Source organism: Salmo salar, chromosome 02 (assembly GCF_965601325.2).
Source record: "Salmo salar chromosome 02, fSalSal1, whole genome shotgun sequence".
Classification (NCBI taxonomy): domain Eukaryota; kingdom Metazoa; phylum Chordata; class Actinopteri; order Salmoniformes; family Salmonidae; genus Salmo; species Salmo salar.
This window is the reverse complement of record NC_138292.1, coordinates 14,708,183-14,727,907: the sequence shown is the minus strand read 5'-3', so window position 1 is coordinate 14,727,907 and position 19,725 is coordinate 14,708,183. Positions and strand designations below refer to the sequence as shown.

The 19,725-nt window shown below is 43.7% G+C and overlaps 1 protein-coding gene across 2 annotated transcripts; it reads right to left on the bottom strand.

Annotated features, from left to right (window-relative positions):
• Positions 1-108: 108 nt before the first annotated feature.
• Positions 109-14,828, bottom strand: LOC106599237 (phosphatidylinositol 4-kinase beta). 2 transcript variants are annotated; one of them, XM_082960100.1, is made up of 12 exons: positions 14,063-14,828; positions 13,585-13,953; positions 10,233-10,460; positions 9,853-10,080; positions 9,643-9,752; positions 9,158-9,262; positions 8,907-9,030; positions 7,987-8,100; positions 7,293-7,444; positions 6,970-7,102; positions 1,931-2,051; positions 109-1,718 (listed from the first exon to the last, which is right to left on the bottom strand). In XM_082960100.1, the coding sequence occupies exons 1-12, from the start codon at positions 14,774-14,776 to the stop codon at positions 1,537-1,539; spliced, it is 2,580 nt and encodes an 859-aa protein (XP_082816226.1). In that variant the 5' UTR covers positions 14,777-14,828; the 3' UTR covers positions 109-1,536. The 2 variants fall into 2 exon arrangements, with proteins under 2 accessions (XP_082816226.1, XP_082816227.1); XM_082960101.1 differs by having other exon boundaries at positions 1,931-1,994.
• Positions 14,829-19,725: the final 4,897 nt, after the last annotated feature.

The following is a 19,725-nucleotide window of genomic DNA, read 5'->3' as shown; positions in this document are numbered from 1 at the left end:
ATTATGGTGTCTTTTAAAGCCTATCACCCAAGTACAATGGTGTAAAGTAGTAGTATATGGTTACGTATTGAAATATCCAGACAGGTAAAAATGTCATTTTCAACAGCCTGACAGACAAATTAAATTTATTACAAAGAAAAATGTACAAGTTAAGGGAGGTCACATGATCATAACAGCTGGTCCATTAAATAACAGTTCATAAAGAAATAAAAAGGTTTGACAACACTAAGGTAGTAGAAAAACTATTGGGAGAAATAAAGTTAATTAGGATTCTAGCTTGTAATTGGTTTGCCCCTACACATTCAGAACAGGGGTGAAAATCCAGCTTCTATTGAGATGAATGTAGAGTGGTGGATGGACATAAAACAGTCATGATGAAACAGAGAACAGGTTTTGTATCTCTATCCTGCCCTAAAACACAGGAAATCAGCCATACAGTTCATAGACTCAATCTTTATCAACCTCGATCCAAAAGTATTCTGAATTAGAAATGTTGAAGTAACACTTTAAGCCAACCATTCGTGAATTGACTATTTTCCTCAGTGTTCAAAGCTGCTTTTGTGAAATACTTGGTTCTTCTGAGGTACTTCAGTCAAACTGGTGTTCTTGTAAAACTGCTTTGCTCTCCTTTTGTCTATTCAGACCATTCCCACAAGTACCCGTTTCTTGTGGCTCAATACAGACAGCAGTAGGCTCTTCTTCCTCCAAACTTATACCAGGCAGAAATACAAGTCTTCACAGTTGAGTCATGTCCCTTCATACAAAGTGATGCACAAAAGCTTACAGAAGAAATGAGGTTGATAGAAGATACATCGGTAGCGTGGAGCTACCTCATTCCAACCCACTATTGTCGGATCATATTTTGAGGGAACTATGTGAATCTAGCAAACAATGTCACTCCTCAACAACCAAGAACAGTCATGAGTATGGCAGTCCAAAGACAATGGAAACAGAGCTGGCTCCTAAGCATTTCACTAAGTGTTCATTCCATGACTGAGAAAGTGTAGAGAAAGCCACTATAATAGAGTTTGGAATGAGATGGTAAATATGGAGACTGAACACCATCACACTGGGGTGACAGATTGATTTAAAGGGCTGGTGAGTGTTATGTATATCTGAGGCACAGGGAAACTGTACCATTACATACTGCAGAGAGGGGGAGAAACAGAACACATTCCTCTTGGAGAAAACAAAGCACATTGAAAGATATGGGGGTAAAACAGACAGAGAAACAGAGAGACGTGAATAAAGATGCAGGAAAAGAGGAAAACCACAGCTGAAACCTCTCCAATCTCCTGTCTAAATCCTGTGAGGAAGAACATCAGTCCAAGGTTGAGGTGGTGTTAGAAACAAATATAAACTATGAATGTATTCTGTCTGTAGAGGTATGGGGGCTAGTAGGGGGAGTGGTCTCTGCCCGTGGTGCGGCCTCTCCAGTCCAGTCCATGTATGTCCACTGCACATTTAGAAACATACACACTCATGTATCCTTTCCATACACACGTCCTGTACACACGCGCGCACACACACACACGTTCACATGATGCCGTTGGTGAGGTACTGGAAGCCGTCATAGAGCTTGGTGGTGATGGAGCGCATGGATCCGTCCACCATCTGCTCCACCAGGACCTGCAGCTGTTCCTCCGTCAGGCTCATGTGGAAACGCTCCTTCAGGGTCCGGATGGTGCTGGAGCCGTGGAAGCAGGGCAGCTGGGAGCCTGGTAGGGAGAAGAGGGACACAGATGAAGTACAGTTTGGTACTTATAATGACCAAGTGTACTTATCGATAAAGCATTTTCCTTAAAGTTAAAGCTACTTTACAGGACTAACTAAAGCTAACATGACTACCATACAGACTAGGACAAGAGAGACATGTCATGACTGATACACAGTTGTGGGTCAGGACAATGTAAGAATGAAGAGTAATTACCTTGCTGCATGATCTCCACTATCTGGATGACTTTGTCCATGTGTTTACGTGCTGCTATCAGGCCCTGCAGCATGAGCATCTTATAGTAATTAAACATGTCTCCATCCAGACCTCCCATCACCTAGAGAGAGAGACAGAGTATCTTCTAGTCATTAAACATGTCTCCATCACCTAGAGAGAGAATCTTCTAGTCATTAAACATGTCTCCATCACCTAGAGAGAGAGAGTATCTTCTAGTCATTAAACATGTCTCCATCACCTAGAGAGAGAGACAGAGTATCTTCTAGTCATTAAACATGTCTCCATCACCTAGAGAGAGAATCTTCTAGTCATTAAACATGTCTCCACCTAGAGAGAGACAGTATCTTCTAGTCATTAAACATGTCTCCATCACCTAGAGAGAGAGAGAGAGTATCTTCTAGTCATTAAACATGTCTCCATCACCTAGAGAGACAGAGTATCTCCTAGTCATTAAACATGTCTCCATCACCTAGAGAGAGAGACAGTATCTTCTAGTCATTAAACATGTCTCCATCACCTAGAGAGAGAGACAGTATCTTCTAGTCATTAAACATGTCTCCATCACCTAGAGAGAGAGACAGAGTATCTTCTAGTCATTAAACATGTCTCCATCACCTAGAGAGAGAATCTTCTAGTCATTAAACATGTCTCCACCTAGAGAGAGACAGTATCTTCTAGTCATTAAACATGTCTCCATCACCTAGAGAGAGACAGAGTATCTTCTAGTCATTAAACATGTCTCCATCACCTAGAGAGAGAATCTTCTAGTCATTAAATATGTCTCCATCACCTAGAGAGAGAGAGAGAATCTTCTAGTCATTAAACATGTCTCCATCACCTAGAGAGAGAGAGAGACAGTATCTTCTAGTCATTAAACATGTCTCCATCACCTAGAGAGAAAGAGTATCTTCTAGTATTTAAACATGTCTCCATCACCTAGAGAGAGAGAGAGTATCTTCTAGTCATTAAACATGTCTCCATCACCTAGAGAGAGAGAGACAGAGTATCTTCTAGTCATTAAACATGTCTCCATCACCTAGAGAGAGAGACAGAGTATCTTCTAGTCATTAAACATGTCTCCATCACCTAGAGAGAGAGAGTATCTCCTAGTCATTAAACATGTCTCTATCACCTAGAGAGAGAGAGAGAGACAGTATCTTCTAGTCATTAAACATGTCTCCATCACCTAGAGAGAGAGAGAGACAGTATCTTCTAGTCATTAAACATGTCTCCATCACCTAGAGAGAGAGAGTATCTCCTAGTCATTAAACATGTCTCCATCACCTAGAGAGAGACAGTATCTTCTAGTCATTAAACATGTCTCCATCACCTAGAGAGAGAGAGAGACAGTATCTTCTAGTCATTAAACATGTCTCCATCACCTAGAGAGAGACAGAGTATCTTCTAGTCATTAAACATGTCTCCATCACCTAGAGAGAGAATCTTCTAGTGATTAAACATGTCTCCATCACCTAGAGAGAGAGACAGTATCTTCTAGTCATTAAACATGTCTCCATCACCTAGAGAGAGAGAGACAGTATCTTCTAGTCATTAAACATGTCTCCATCACCTAGAGAGAGAGAGTATCTTCTAGTCATTAAACATGTCTCCATCACCTAGAGAGAGACAGTATCTTCTAGTCATTAAACATGTCTCCATCACCTAGAGAGAGAGAGAGACAGTATCTTCTAGTCATTAAACATGTCTCCATCACCTAGAGAGAGAGAGAGTATCTCCTAGTCATTAAACATGTCTCCATCACCTAGAGAGAGACAGTATCTTCTAGTCATTAAACATGTCTCCATCACCTAGAGAGAGAGAGAGACAGTATCTTCTAGTCATTAAACATGTCTCCATCACCTAGAGAGAGAATCTTCTAGTCATTAAACATGTCTCCATCACCTAGAGAGAGAGACAGAGTATCTTCTAGTCATTAAACATGTCTCCATCACCTAGAGAGAGAGAGTATCTCCTAGTCATTAAACATGTCTCTATCACCTAGAGAGAGAGAGAGACAGTATCTTCTAGTCATTAAACATGTCTCCATCACCTAGAGAGAGAGAGAGACAGTATCTTCTAGTCATTAAACATGTCTCCATCACCTAGAGAGAGAGAGTATCTCCTAGTCATTAAACATGTCTCCATCACCTAGAGAGAGAGAGAGACAGTATCTTCTAGTCATTAAACATGTCTCCATCACCTAGAGAGAGAGAGAGACAGTATCTTCTAGTCATTAAACATGTCTCCATCACCTAGAGAGAGAGACAGAGTATCTTCTAGTCATTAAACATGTCTCCATCACCTAGAGAGAGAATCTTCTAGTGATTAAACATGTCTCCATCACCTAGAGAGAGACAGAGTATCTTCTAGTCATTAAACATGTCTCCATCACCTAGAGAGACAGAGTATCTCCTAGTCATTAAACATGTCTCCATCACCTAGAGAGAGAGACAGTATCTTCTAGTCATTAAACATGTCTCCATCACCTAGAGAGAGACAGAGTATCTTCTAGTCATTAAACATGTCTCCATCACCTAGAGAGAGAATCTTCTAGTCATTAAACATGTCTCCATCACCTAGAGAGAGAGAGTATCTCCTAGTCATTAAACATGTCTCTATCACCTAGAGAGAGAGAGAGACAGTATCTTCTAGTCATTAAACATGTCTCCATCACCTAGAGAGAGACAGAGTATCTTCTAGTCATTAAACATGTCTCCATCACCTAGAGAGAGACAGTATCTTCTAGTCATTAAACATGTCTCCATCACCTAGAGAGAGAGAGAGTATCTTCTAGTCATTAAACATGTCTCCATCACCTAGAGAGAGAGAGACAGAGTATCTTTTAGTCATTAAACATGTCTCCATCATCTAGAGAGAGAGAGAGACAGTATCTTCTAGTCATTAAACATGTCTCCATCACCTAGAGAGAGACAGAGTATCTTCTAGTCATTAAACATGTCTCCATCACCTAGAGAGAGAATCTTCTAGTCATTAAACATGTCTCCATCACCTAGAGAGAGAGAGTATCTTCTAGTCATTAAACATGTCTCCATCACCTAGAGAGAGAGAGACAGAGTATCTTCTAGTCATTAAACATGTCTCCATCACCTAGAGAGAGAGACATTATCTTCTAGTCATTAAACATGTCTCCATCACCTAGAGAGAGAGACAGTATCTTCTAGTCATTAAACATGTCTCCATCACCTAGAGAGAGAGACAGAGTATCTTCTGGTCATTAAACATGTCTCCATCACCTAGAGAGAGACAGTATCTTCTAGTCATTAAACATGTCTCCATCACCTAGAGAGAGACAGAGTATCTTCTAGTCATTAAACATGTCTCCATCACCTAGAGAGAGACAGAGTATCTCCTAGTCATTAAACATGTCTCCATCACCTAGAGAGAGACAGTATCTTCTAGTCATTAAACATGTCTCCATCACCTAGAGAGAGAGAGAGTATCTTCTAGTCATTAAACATGTCTCCATCCAGCCCTCCCATCACCTAGAGAGAGAGACAGAGTATCTTCGAGTCATTAAACATGTCTCCATCACCTAGAGACAGAGTATCTCCTAGTCATTAAACATGTCTCCATCACCTAGAGAGAGACAGTATCTTCTAGTCATTAAACATGTCTCCATCACCTAGAGAGAGAGAGAGTATCTTCTAGTCATTAAACATGTCTCCATCACCTAGAGAGAGAGAGAGTATCTCCTAGTCATTAAACATGTCTCCATCACCTAGAGAGAGAGAGAGAGAGACATAGTATCTTCTAGTCATTAAACATGTCTCCATCACCTAGAGAGAGAGAGAGAGAGACAGTATCTTCTAGTCATTCAACATGTCTCCATCACCTAGAGAGAGAGAGACAGTATCTTCTAGTCATTAAACATGTCTCCATCACCTAGAGAGAGAGACAGAGTATCTTCTGGTCATTAAACATGTCTCCATCACCTAGAGAGAGACAGTATCTTCTAGTCATTAAACATGTCTCCATCACCTAGAGAGAGACAGAGTATCTTCTAGTCATTAAACATGTCTCCATCACCTAGAGAGAGACAGTATCTTCTAGTCATTAAACATGTCTCCATCACCTAGAGAGAGAGACAGTATCTTCTAGTCATTAAACATGTCTCCATCCAGCCCTCCCATCACCTAGAGAGAGAGACAGAGTATCTTCGAGTCATTAAACATGTCTCCATCACCTAGAGACAGAGTATCTCCTAGTCATTAAACATGTCTCCATCACCTAGAGACAGAGTATCTCCTAGTCATTAAACATGTCTCCATCACCTAGAGAGAGACAGTATCTTCTAGTCATTAAACATGTCTCCATCACCTAGAGAGAGAGAGAGTATCTTCTAGTCATTAAACATGTCTCCATCACCTAGAGAGAGAGACAGAGTATCTTCTAGTCATTAAACATGTCTCCATCACCTAGAGAGAGAGAGAGAGACATAGTATCTTCTAGTCATTAAACATGTCTCCATCACCTAGAGAGAGAGAGAGAGAGACATAGTATCTTCTAGTCATTAAACATGTCTCCATCACCTAGAGAGAGAGAGAGAGAGACAGTATCTTCTAGTCATTCAACATGTCTCCATCACCTAGAGAGAGAGAGACAGTATCTTCTAGTCATTCAACATGTCTCCATCACCTAGAGAGAGAGAGACAGTATCTTCTAGTCATTAAACATGTCTCCATCACCTAGAGAGAGAGAGACAGAGTATCTTCTAGTCATTAAACATGTCTGCATCACCTAGAGAGAGAGACAGAGTATCTTCTAGTCATTAAACATGTCTCCATCACCTAGAGAGAGAGAGTATCTTCTAGTCATTAAACATGTCTCCATCCAGACCTTCCTTCCACCTAGAGAGAGACAGTCACAAGAAACACTGTTTTAGTCAATTAGCTTTGTTGAAGATGGCAAAGTGTTTCAAACCTGTGCTTTACTCCTGGTTCAAAAGAGTGCAAATCTGAATAAGAACGTCGCATTAGCGTTCCTGTCAATTAACTCACGTCTACAAACTCGTTGGTGAGCTTGAAAGCAGAGGTCTCGAAGCCAAGGTTGCGGGGCGAGCTGGACAGGATGAAGCCAAAGTCTATGTGGATGATGTGGCCCTCAGCGTCCAACAGGATGTTGCCATTGTGTCTGGAGAGATGACAGGGAGGAGAGAGATGAGAGAACAGAAATGGTCAGAAAGAAAGAGGGAAAATAAGAGAGTGAACAGAATGTAAGTGATGAGAGAGAGAGATGACAGGGAGGAGAGATGAGAACAAAATGTAAGTGATGAGAGAGAGGATAGAGGAGTGAATGAGAGGAAGTAGTAGGTGTGTCTGACCTGTCTTTGACCTGCAGCAGGTAGCAGATGAGACAGTAGCCTGCACAGCTCTGGACAAAGTTGCGCTGGGCCGTGAGGAAGGCCTCGGTGGTGTGGGTACCGTGTTCCTGCAGGAAGTAGTCCAGCAGAGGCATCTGGCTCTGTTTCTTCACCTGGCGGAGGGATATCAGAGAACTTTAACATTTAAAGTCCAAATCCAGTCTCCCTTTCAGATCATGTAACTCCTTTTTTACTTAACAAAAGGCACATCTTAATAGGTGGTCCAGTCATGACATAGCACGGGGCGGATCCCATCGGACCAACTCATTGAAGTTTGCAGGACGTATTTAATAATAATTTGGTGGGTATTATATACATGTGTGAATTGGAAATGTAGATATTTTTTTTTATTTTTTACATATCCCAACTCCCCCTGAGACACTCTCGGACAGTGGGGTCACGGTCAGGGCATTATCAACGGTGACTCAGGAGCAATTAGGGTTAAGTGCCTTGCTCATGGGCACATCAAGAGATTTTTCGGCTTGGGGATTCGAACTAGTGACCTTTCGGTTACTGGCCCAACCTGCCGTGTGCCCCTGGGAGAAAAGGTACTGATCTAGCTGGCTGAGGGGGAAAGGTACTAATGTTAAATACTACTAATAGTAATGTTTGTTTTTGCGTGTGATTCTGTTGGAGCCTTTCTGAGCCCACTCACCTGGTGGATGGACACAGCGTTGACGATGGGTTCAATCATGCCGCTGTCAGAGGAGATCACCAGGATCTTGTAGGGTTTGATCCAGATAGGCACGCGCTCCTGTTCCCAGATGATCTGGGAGAGGGAAGAGAGCAGTACATAATTAGTCCAGATAAAGTATATACAGGAGATTATACAGTGGGGCAAAAAGTATTTAGTCAGCCACCAATTGTGCAAGTTCTCCCACTTAAAAAGATGAGAGAGGCCTGTAATTTTCATCATAGGTACACGTCAACTATGACAGACAAAATGAGAAAAAAAATCCAGAAAATCACATTGTAGGATTTTTAATGAATTTATTTGCAAATTATGGTGGAAAATAAGTATTTGGTCAATAACAAAAGTTTCTCAATACTTTGTTATATACCCTTTGTTGGCAATGACACAGGTCAAACGTTTTCTGTAAGTCTTCACAAGGTTATCACACACTGTTGCTGGTATTTTGGCCCAGGTGTTGTGGACAGGTGTCTTTTATACTGATAACAAGTTCAAACAGGTGCCATTAATACAGGTAACGAGTGGAGGATGGAGGAGCCTCTTAAAGAAGAAGTTACAGGTCTGTGAGACCCAGAAATCTTGCTTGTTTGTAGGTGACCAAATACTTATTTTCCACCATAATTTGCAAATAAATTCATTAAAAATCCTACAATGTGATTTTCTGGATTTTTTTTCTAATTTTGTCTGTCATAGTTGACGTGTACCTATGATGAAAATTACAGGCCTCTCATCTTTTTAAGTGGGAGAACTTGCACAATTGGTGGCTGACTAAATACTTTTTTGCCCCACTGTACTGTAGTGTAAATGCTGGGTGTGGATATGTAGAAAGTAGAGGTTCATCTTTGCTGTGTATGTGGAGCTAGAGAGAGTCCATTCAGAATGACCTGGAGCTGCTGCAGCACTTGAGAGGCCAGGAGCTCTTGCCGAAGGTCGTCGCCACACTTGACGATGACTGACAACAACCTCCAGGTAGGGATGTGTCCATATGGGGAGCCCTCCCTTATCCGCCTGTTCAGAACAACACAACAAGTACAGGCACATACAATTAGCAAAGCTCAAACCTTTCCTCTAGCCTTGAGGTTACCATCAAGGCATGCAACACCTCCACGGTCCACTGTGGGGATTGAGTACGCACTGAACCTTCTCCTGCCACGGCTCCTTGAGGGCCACTGCTGAAGGGTCCTCTGGGTCCCGCTTGAATGTGGTTGGTGTGTGAGCTAGCTGCTCTGAGAGACGCCGCCTGTGTAGTGGGGGAAACACACATTCACCATCACTACTGAAGAAGCATCATATACATCACAGTTTGAAAGACCACATTATACCACCCAATGAAGAAGCATCATATACATCACAGTTTGAAAGACCACATTATACCACCCAATGAAGAAGCATCATATACATCACAGTTTGAAAGACTACATTATACCACCCAATGAAGAAGCATCATATACATCACAGTTTGAAAGACTACATTATACCACCCAATGAAGAAGCATCATATACATCACAGTTTGAAAGACTACATTATACCACCCAATGAAGAAGCATCATATACATCACAGTTTGAAAGACTACATTATACCACCCAAAGCTAGCTCTCTCCCAGCTATTCCTCTGTACCTGATGTCTCCAGCAGCGATGAAGATGGGTTCCTTGCTGTCCAGGCTGGTGATGCTGTCCACTGAGAACTGGGAGATGTTGTCACAGCTGTTGGTGTGGAACTCTGGGAGCTGGGATAACAGAGGAGAGGGAAAGAACAGGGGAGAGGGTGAGTCCACAGCCCATACTCCTTCACTACCTGATAAGGGTAGGTGGGCTCCTGACCCCTACCTCCACCTGCAGATCCCCGATGTCATCCACAGACCAGGCTTCGTTATCCTCATCGTAGTTGTGAACCGTTGAGAAGCCCCCGGCTCGCTGATCCACCATGATGCCGCAGTCCGGAAGGTTCTCCACTGAGCGCGTGATGCGGATCCTCGTCTCGGAGATCCGTACCGGAACGTTGGACGTCTCAAAGTCCTCACATTCCAGAACCTCCACATAGATGAGGTACGGCGCCTGACGAGGTAGAGGTGATTGTTTACATGTTTGTGTTGGTGCGTCATCCATTCTACACTGTGTGTGTGTGTGTGTGTGTGTGTGTGTGTGTGTGTGTGTGTGTGTGTGTGTGTGTGTGTGTGTGTGTGTGTGTGTGTGTGTCTCCCCCCCACCTTGTCTTTGGAGTTGAGCACCACAGCCTGTGTGTGAGGGACGCGCACCACGTGGTGGTCGAAGGCGGCGGTGGGCAGCCAGACGCGGGCGGGCAGCTTGTGGTTGAGCAGCGACAGCTCCGAGATGAGCCGGGACGTCTTCTGCTCCTTAGTGGGCAGCGTGGCCAGCCGCTTCCCAATGCCCATCAGGGACTTGATGAACTCTCTCTGGGGTGCCAGACGCGCAGGCTACAGAGGAGGAGGAGGAAACATGGCAAGAGTAAATAAGATGTATGAACATAATGACCTTAGGAGGAATAGTGTTTTGTTAGAATAGTTCAGTGTTGTGTTGGAACCAAATACTCTCTACAACAACACACCTTCTCGTGTTGACCTCCAGAGAGTAGGGAAATCAGAGCACCACTCCCGTGTCAAATTACAACAGCAACTTAGATGTACAGCCATGAGCCGCTGGTCCATTTGTGTCAAGTTCGTTTGAAATGATTCAGAAGTCAAGGCCCATTATTGCAGCTGATTCAAGTGAGCAAATGTGTATAATCGCCTGTAATCTCAAAATAGCCTTTTAAAAAGCCGAAACACTTCAGCAGCCAACTTGACACAAATGTCAGAAGACTAGTTGAAACAAGAAAGACCACAACTTGAAACCATTAGCAAATCATTCATTTGAGGCTAAATTATTGCAGCAGTGGTTTAAAGAAGTCCAAGTTTACACAAGCCGCAAAACACCATATACACACATATTTTATTCCAAAACAGGAAAAATAGATAATTAAACCAATAGAGTGGAGGTTTATAAGCATGTATCACAATCTGCACCCGTAACAACCATAGATACACAACTGAAATATGACCCCAAAAAACAATGACAAACGGATCCCACTACTGCCACCAATGACCTGGCAAGACCCCTGACCTGAACCCTGAGGACTATTTAGCTCTGGAGCCCAAACTTACATATTGAGATACATGCTTACGACTCCTCACTTCACATACAGAGAGTAGTCTACAACCCGGCTGCCAATGGAGACAGGCAGCCATCATCCCAGAATGCACCACAGAAGTCTGTGGTGATGGAGGCCGTTAACTTACTGTACCAGTCTTAGTCTAACAATCAAGACATTCAGAGCTGGAGCTCAGATCCTGGGAAAGGTGAGAGGTTAAAGTACAAAGTAAGGAAAGGAAAGGGGGGTGGAGGGAAAGATAAGAATATTTACTTTATTATTATTTTTGTTTACCAGCAACGAGAATCATAATTAGGTAGTATCAGACTGTATGCCCCCAGTGAATGGGAAGAGGCTGCATTGTGTGCCTGTGTATTCCAGGGTCTTGTCGTGAGGAGTGACAACATATCTGCAGCTCTACAATGATCCCAGTTATCTGGGTGAACTACTACTAACACCCTCACATGATACTAAAGGTCACAGAGCATGGGGAAGAGAATAGAGGAAATAGAGAGCTATGTCTATAGAGCATGGGGAAGCAAAGACAAGGAAAACATTAAGAGAGAGTGAGCAGAGAAAAGCTTCCTTTATGAAAGTCTAGTGACATCCAGTGTTTATGAATGGTTACTCCCAACAGACAGTGTCTCACTACACATTCATCAGGGGGAGGAGGAATGATGGTGGGAATAGTCCAAACTAAATACAGTGCCTTCAGAAAGTATTCACACCCCTTGACTTTTTACACATTTTGTTGTATTACAGCCTGAATTTTAAATTATTTTCGGTCACTACCCTACACACAATACCTCATAATGTCAAAGTGGAATTATGTTTTTAGAAATGTTTACAAATTAATGAAAAATTAAGAGCTGAAATTACTTTGAGTCAATAGGTCGAATATTCAATCCCTTTGTTATGGCAAGCCAAAAAAAATTCAGGAGTAAAAATGTGCTGAACAAGTCACATAATACTTTGCTCTGTGTGCAATAATAGTGTTTAACATGATTTTTGAATGACTACCTCATCTCTGTACCCCACACATACAATTATCTGTAAGGTCACTCAGTGCATTTCAAACACAGATTCAACCACAAAGACCAGGGAGGTTTTCCAATGCCTCGCAAAGGCACCCATTGGTAGATGGGTACAACAAAAATAGAAAAGCAGACATTGAGCATAGTGAAGTTATTAATTACAATTTGGATGGTGTATCAATACACCCAGTCAACACAAAGATACAGGCGTCCTTCCTAACTCAGTTGCCGGAAAGGAAGGAAAGCGCTCAGGGATTTCCCCATGAGGCCAAAGGTGACTTTAAAACAGTTAGAGAGTTTAATGGCTGTGATAGGAGAAAACTGAGGATGGATCAAAAACATAGTTACTCCACATAGTAACCTAAATAACAGAGTGAAAAGAAGCCTGTACAGAATGAAAAAATATTCCAAAACATGTAACCTGTTTGCAATAAGGCACTAAAGTAAAACTACAAAAATGTTGCAAAGAAATTAACTTAATGTCCTGAATACAAAGCATTAGGTTTGGGGCAAATTCTGGGAACAGAACCCATAACCCTGGCCATGCTCTACCAACTGAGCTACATGGTGCCACGTGGGAACAGAACCCATAACCCTGGCCATGCTTTACCAACTGAGCTACATGGTCCCACATGGGAACAGAACCCATAACCCTGGCCATGCTCTACCAACTGAGCTACATGGTCCCACGTGGGAACAGAACCCATAACCCTGGCCATGCTCTACCAACTGAGCTACATGGTCCCACGTGGGAACAGAACCCATAACCCTGGCCATGCTCTACCAACTGAGCTACATGGTGCCACGTGGGAACAGAACCCATAACCCTGGCCTTGCTCTACCAACTGAGCTACATGGTGCCACGTGGGAACAGAACCCATAACCCTGGCCATGCTCTACCAACTGAGCTACATGGTTCCACGTGAGAACAGAACCCATAACCCTGGCCATGCTCTACCAACTGAGCTACATGGTTCCACGTGAGAACAGAACCCATAACCCTGGCCATGCTCTACCAACTGAGCTACATGGGACCACGTGTGAGTCTCTGTGGATATGTAACCATGACACTTTCTATACAGAGACAGAAGAGGAAGTATTATTCCCTGCTCTGTCTGGAATATGTGCATTCCATTGACCCCTCACCCCAATAGCATGTCATCTTCGGGCCTATTTTTCAGACAACTGGTGATAACAGCTACAGATGAAGAGTGCTGGACTGTGAACCTTTTCTGTTCTTGTATAATGCCCCCCCGTTGGACCCCAAGCAGTTGCTTCCAAAGTTAGCTATCCCACTTTGTGAGATACCTGCCAAGATACAGAGAAACAAACTGACTTAGTGGAAAACAAAAACGTGTATATACTCCCAGTACACACCTCGTCCTGGTTGCTCTCCACCTTGGGATTGCTCGCTGTCCTCTTCAGGTTGCTGCTCAGGCTGATACTGACCGTGGCGTCTGACTTGGAGCGCTGATGCGTGCGCTTAGTCGGCGACAGACCGTGCTCTCCGCCCAAGCCGTGCCCGTGCAGGGATGGCGCAGTGGTCGGAAGTGGGCAGAAGGGGGCCAACATCAGTGGCTGGCGGGCACGGACCGCGGCTGGTTTGAGTTCATCGGAGAAGATGAGTTTGCGTAGCTTGGTGCCGCGCGAGTGTCGCTGTGTGGAGATGTGCATGTCGGAGGAGTAGGCACCCAGCAGCCAGGCGCACTGCAGCGAGAAGGAGATACTCTGACGGCAGCGGTGTACCTGTGGTGGGAAAAAATGATTTGATGTGAAAGGAGCTTTAGAGAGGATACATTTGTAATTCTGATGAGTAGCTAGCCACGGAGGCAGTTCAGGGAGGTAACATACGCACCACGTAGGGCTTGATGGCGTCTCCCACGTCCTCGTCCATGTGGATGTACATGTTCAGCAGCTGCGGCAGGTAGAAGTCCACCTCCTCGTGGCGGAAGCTGAACAGACGGTTGCCGATGTAGGCCTGCACACCCGGCTCCTTGGAGTTGTGTAGATAGGAGATGGCCATTGACACGTCGAAGAGTTTGGACTCAAACAGCCGCAGCAGCCACGACTGCTTGGAGGGGTTATGGCGCTGGCGCCGCCGCGCGCTTTTCACCGAGCCTGGAGGCAGTGCCTCAGAGTCCTCCTCCCCGGGGATTTTTGGGGGCTTGATAGGCTCTGTATGTACAGTCCCGTTGACCAGTGTTTGGTCTGTGCTATTGCCACCATCAGACCCAGAACCTGACCCCTCACTTTCACCTTTGAGGAACTTCACCTTCTGCAGCACCTCCTGGCAGGCCATCTTGGCCACCTCGGGGTCGATGACCAGGGTCAGCTCGCCCACGCCCTCTGAGATGACATCCAGGGGTGGGCTGGAGGCGACTGGACCATCGCTGTGACTGGGGCTGGGACTGGTGGTCTGCTGGTGGTGGTAGGATCCAGAGGAAGGGGAGGAGGGCAGAGAGAGGGAGGGAGAGGAGGAGATGGACAGAGAGGAGGAGGCTGTGGAGGGGCTCTGCGGTTCTAGTTCCTCCGGCTGTACAGCAGACAGACCCAGCTCCGTGTCACCCATCACGGCCGCTCACCGCACTCCCACTGGGGCCACAGAGAGAGAGAAGTGGGGAGGAGAGGATGATGACGAGGGGGAGAAAGGGTGGGGGTGGTAGTGTGAGAGAGAATAGGAAACAGAAAGAGGTTTCATCATCATTTTTGGGGCAGTCAACGTGTGACAGGCCTATGTTTGTGGCGGTCATGACATTTTGTCAGCAGGTTATTGTCATGCAAAAGACTGCTGGTCTCACGGTAATTGACTGTTAATTAACAAACACGTTTAGCATATCCAGGCCTCCACGCATACAAGCCGCATAAAAGCCTTTGGAACATCTACATTAAAAAATAAATAAAGTTCAATAAATCTATTTAATATACACAATCACAATGAATCCATTATGTATTTTAGGCAGGTCTTAAGAAACATGACATGAAGAAAATGTATTTCAGAAGAACATGTTATCTGGCTATGCGCCGTGCCATAGGCTGTAGGCTTGTTAATTTAGCAGAAAATATATTCTTATATGTCCCGTGACATTATTTGATATGATTTTATAGTATGAAGAATATAATTGAACTTAGCTGAATAAAATAGAAATGATATTTTTCCCATTCTGGAGCGAGTGTGCATATGAAGTGGCTGTGTTGAGCATAAAAGTGAACATTTCAAACAGGTCCTATACACTAGATTTAGAGTTATTTAGCAACTTTAGCTGTGAATGATACAAACCTTAGAATGTCTTAGAAATCAAAACATATATGGGCTGCATGATGCGACTATAGGCTATGGATGATTTGAGATGGGCTGTATGATGCGACTATAGGCTATGGATGATTTGAGATGGGCTGCATGATGCGACTATAGGCTATGGATGATTTGAGATGGGCTGCATGATGCGACTATAGGCTATGGATGATTTGAGATGGGCTGCATGATGCGACTATAGGCTATGGATGATTTGAGATGGGCTGCATGATGCGACTATAGGCTATGGATGATTTGAGATGGGCTGCATGATGCGACTATAGGCTATGGATGATTTGAGATGGGCTGCATGATGCGACTATAGGCTATGGATGATTTGAGATGGGCTGCATGATGCGACTATAGGCTATGGATGATTTGAGATGGGCTGCATGATGAAAAAATACAACTTAGAGGCCGCTTGCCTGCCATTAAATGTTTCAGTCATACCAGGTAGGCTACTCCGGTTATTTCACTCCACACATCAACTACATTTTGAGGAGCATGCAGCCTCCCGCTGTGCTACAGGTGATATTCTGCCCTAACTCTGTATGCCATGGCCTCTCTAACCCCGTTCCTGCAGCTACCCAGTGCTTACATTTGGGAAACCAAGTGAAATCTGTTCATGAACATTGATAGTAAAGTTTTTACAACTAAACATATTTCATTTAACTGTTGCCAGACAGACCCTCTCCTTGCGGGCTGGAGAAAGGAATGAAGGAGAGAGAGGAGGGGATGGAAACAGACAATGGTGAGATATTCTGTAGCTAAAGGTAATGTGTCAGCCTATTCATTATTAAAATATAAAACATGCCCTATTACTAGGCTATTCAAAATCAAATACAAATTCACTATAATTGTAGGTTAACTCTGTAAGCCGCCCTGCACAATCAAGGAACCAACAGCATGGCCTAGGCCTATACGTTCTCTCCCAGACTCATGGATAGAAATGTTGGAGCGTAGCATAAGGTAACCAGTCCATTCAGTATGCATAATAATACAGGCCACACTGAAAGGCCATTACTAGAACTATAGGCTAGACCAATTATGTACTAAAGACACCTTAAATCAGTTTGTTTTACATTTTTCTGCCATGCGTAATATGCGGTAGGTTATGTATTGTATAACGGCAAAATCATTATTTTAATTCCATTTGTTTTGGGCTTGGGCTCATATAATAGAAGCCTATAGGTATGTATAAGCTGCAATATGTGAATGGGTGTTTTGAATGAATCATCACCTTAGAAAGCGCTGTCCATTTCGTTGTGTTAGGCTTTGAAACAACATCCACAACGATCATGTTTTCCACTCAGTTTCGACCTGTTGTTGAACTTCTTTCTTCAAATTGATCAATCACCATTGAGGTGAGTTTTAAAAGCACATTACTGTTTTGAGAAGTTTTTGATGTGATTTTTGACCGCATTTGCATCGATATCAGAGTGGTTGGAGGGACAATAGAGCCCTGAATACCAGGCCGTTAGCGACCTGATGGTCGTTAGCGAGTTGGGTACTATCAAAGCATGTCTAGAGTGTATAAGCGGTGATTACCGTGACTAAGCGGTCACATGGAATTCTACTGCGGTCATGAATCATGACTGCCGGAGTGGCGGTAATATGGTCACCTCAACTGCCCTAGACAGGCCGCAAGTCTGCAAAACACAGCCCATAGCTCCTTTGATTCTTCATATAGCATTTACATCTAACAGGAATCAGGTTTGGACTAAGTGGAACAAGGTGCTCAGTGTGTAAAATGGATCTGACAATCTGTGTCAGTCTTCCCATCAGTCAACTAACATACTGTCTGTGAATGTAGGCCAATGACCTTTTCTATGAGTCACTGTCCATCTGTCTGTCCGTCTATGAACGTGTTCGTCTGACTGCGGTCACTGTGTTCCGGCAGGCCCTGCCATGTAACGCACATGGCCATACACACCTGCTAATTCTACTGAGCAGATTAGCACCACAACCTAGTGCCATGTACTACAGGCCCAAAGCAGGGGGAGGGAGGGTTTTGTCTCTGAAACCTCTGTTATCCATCAGGTGTCAATCTTCAACATGGTTAATAGCACCCCATCATAAGCCATCCATCATGGAACACAGTGAACATGGATCTACCAGAAACTTCACGACTACTAAGATGAAACCAATACATTTTTCACATTGTTGAATCAACAACGTGGGCTAAGCGCCTCGATCATTGAGAAGAATGGGTGCAGTATAACACTGGTCCTGCTGTATAATACTTGTGTGGGTGGTGGAGCAAAGTACTTCCTCATTGGGCTAGTATCCATCAGTCTTTTTCTTTGTCCAATATGCTGAAAAATGTAAACTCAGAAAGGGCTGGTGGGTGTAGAACAGAAGTGTCAGGTTTGTATACAGTGTTCAGCAGATGGAATATGAATTAACCCTTCGCTAACTGGCTGCAGCAAGTTGTTGTTGAATTAGCCGTTTCAATAAGCAGGGACAAGGCAGGGAAATACGCATAGCTAGCATAGTTATCCTAATCGTCCAAACAGAATCATACAAGTGTCTAGCCAACCAACACCGTCTAGGCAAGGGGTGGGTGTGTGTCATGGAGATAGGTATACAAACATTTGACACGTGTGGTTAACGTTATAAATATGCTGCAGTTGCGATTAACTTTGCTAGCAACTAACGTTGGCAAAACATTTACTAGAACGCTAACGTTAGAGATGGCTAACTCGCTTCAGATGAGTAACGTTAACGTTAGGTAGAAAATCAAACACTAGCTAGCTAACTAACTGACAGTAGTTAGTTAACAGTCCACTAGCCAGCTAGTTGTCGAGCTTGCTGACTAGTTCAGAGCGTAACGTTATTTGCTAGGTAGCTAACATTAGAACTTTTTATTTTAGTTAGCTATAACTTAGTAGCTATAGCCGCCTCCTCATTCCTGGTCAGATTTAGCTATCTAGCGTTAGCTACCTATCTTCCTTAAACGATGACAAGAAATACCGGTCTATCTTAGTAGCTAGATTAACCATTATGACAAATTCTTTACTCGGGTGTTTTTGTATCTAATATCTAGCTACCAAGTTAATAGCCGACTAGCTGCTAACCTAAACCTGAGGGATTAACGTTGCGTGCTTGCTAGCACATAAGTAGATACACCAGCTAACTCGCGTATCAAACTCCTCGTTGTCTTGAAGGCCACGCCACTCTTTGAGTGCTATGAACAAGTAGAAACATAACTCCTACCTTTAAGATTGTATTGGCTGATTAGCTTAAGTTTTTTTGAGATCCAATTTCTCTGCTCCATTTAGAATGCGTTCAGTGCCGAGTTCTCTGAACTACTTATTGGAGAGGTGACAGACAGACTAGGGCTGCCTGCTTAGTGCCTGTGTAAAATATTTGTGCATTATGACAAACTACTCCACAATAAGTGTTATTAATATTGTTGTAAAACATGGAAAATTGCTGAAGAGAACGTGAAAATTTTAGCTACATCCAAAAGTGCGTAATAGGGTAGAGTAGGGTACACTATACTACCACTGTATTATACATAGGCCACAGAAGGTTGGTGGCACCTTCATTGGGGAGGACAGGCATATGGTAATGAGTGGGAAAGGTGGAGGTCAACAACATCAAACACATGGTTTCCATTCGCTCCATTCCAGGCATTATTATGACCAGTCCTCCCCTCAGCAGCCTCCACTGACATAGGCCTATCCTTTACCAATGTATTGATAATATACCTTTCATTACCATAAACTTGTTTAATTTGTCATAGCGGATGGCTAAGTGCACTCGCTGGAAGCTTCCAGAGATGTAGAAGTACTGTTGCCACAGATACAAAAATGCCTTTTATGGGTCAATAGTATGCTTGTTCAGTATGTTGTATGAGGGGCTTCCCCACTTTGTCACAGTGCTTGGACTTGGATCACACAGTTGTGCTCTGCCTGGCTGCTGGGGATGCAGGAGGATGTAGTAGCGATGCATCAGCTACTGCTCTCCTGAGACCTAGAAGTACTGTTGCCCCAGACCATGGTGCGTCTTGGGTGTGTTTGTGCAGAGTGGAGTGTTTGCCCCCCCCTCTCTGGAATTTCCACTCTGTCACACACGCGTATGGCCAAGCCTGGCATGAAAAATGGGACTGCTGTGCTGATAGCAATGATCTATTTGCATTATCTGACAATATTAATTTTCTCACTTCTGATGTTAATTAACCACATCATTGGATCTGAAAGTAGTATGGATTGATTCAGTTT

Coding starts and splice junctions, on each gene's coding strand:
- LOC106599237 (XM_082960100.1), bottom strand. CDS start 14,776: ATGGGTGACACGGAGCTGGGTCTGTCTGCTGTACAGCCGGAGGAACTA. Junction 10,081..10,232: donor TGCTCAACTCCAAAGACAAG/GTGGGGGGGAGA, acceptor CTACCTCGTCAG/GCGCCGTACCTCATCTATGT. Junction 9,753..9,852: donor TCGGGGATCTGCAGGTGGAG/GTAGGGGTCAGG, acceptor CTGTTATCCCAG/CTCCCAGAGTTCCACACCAA.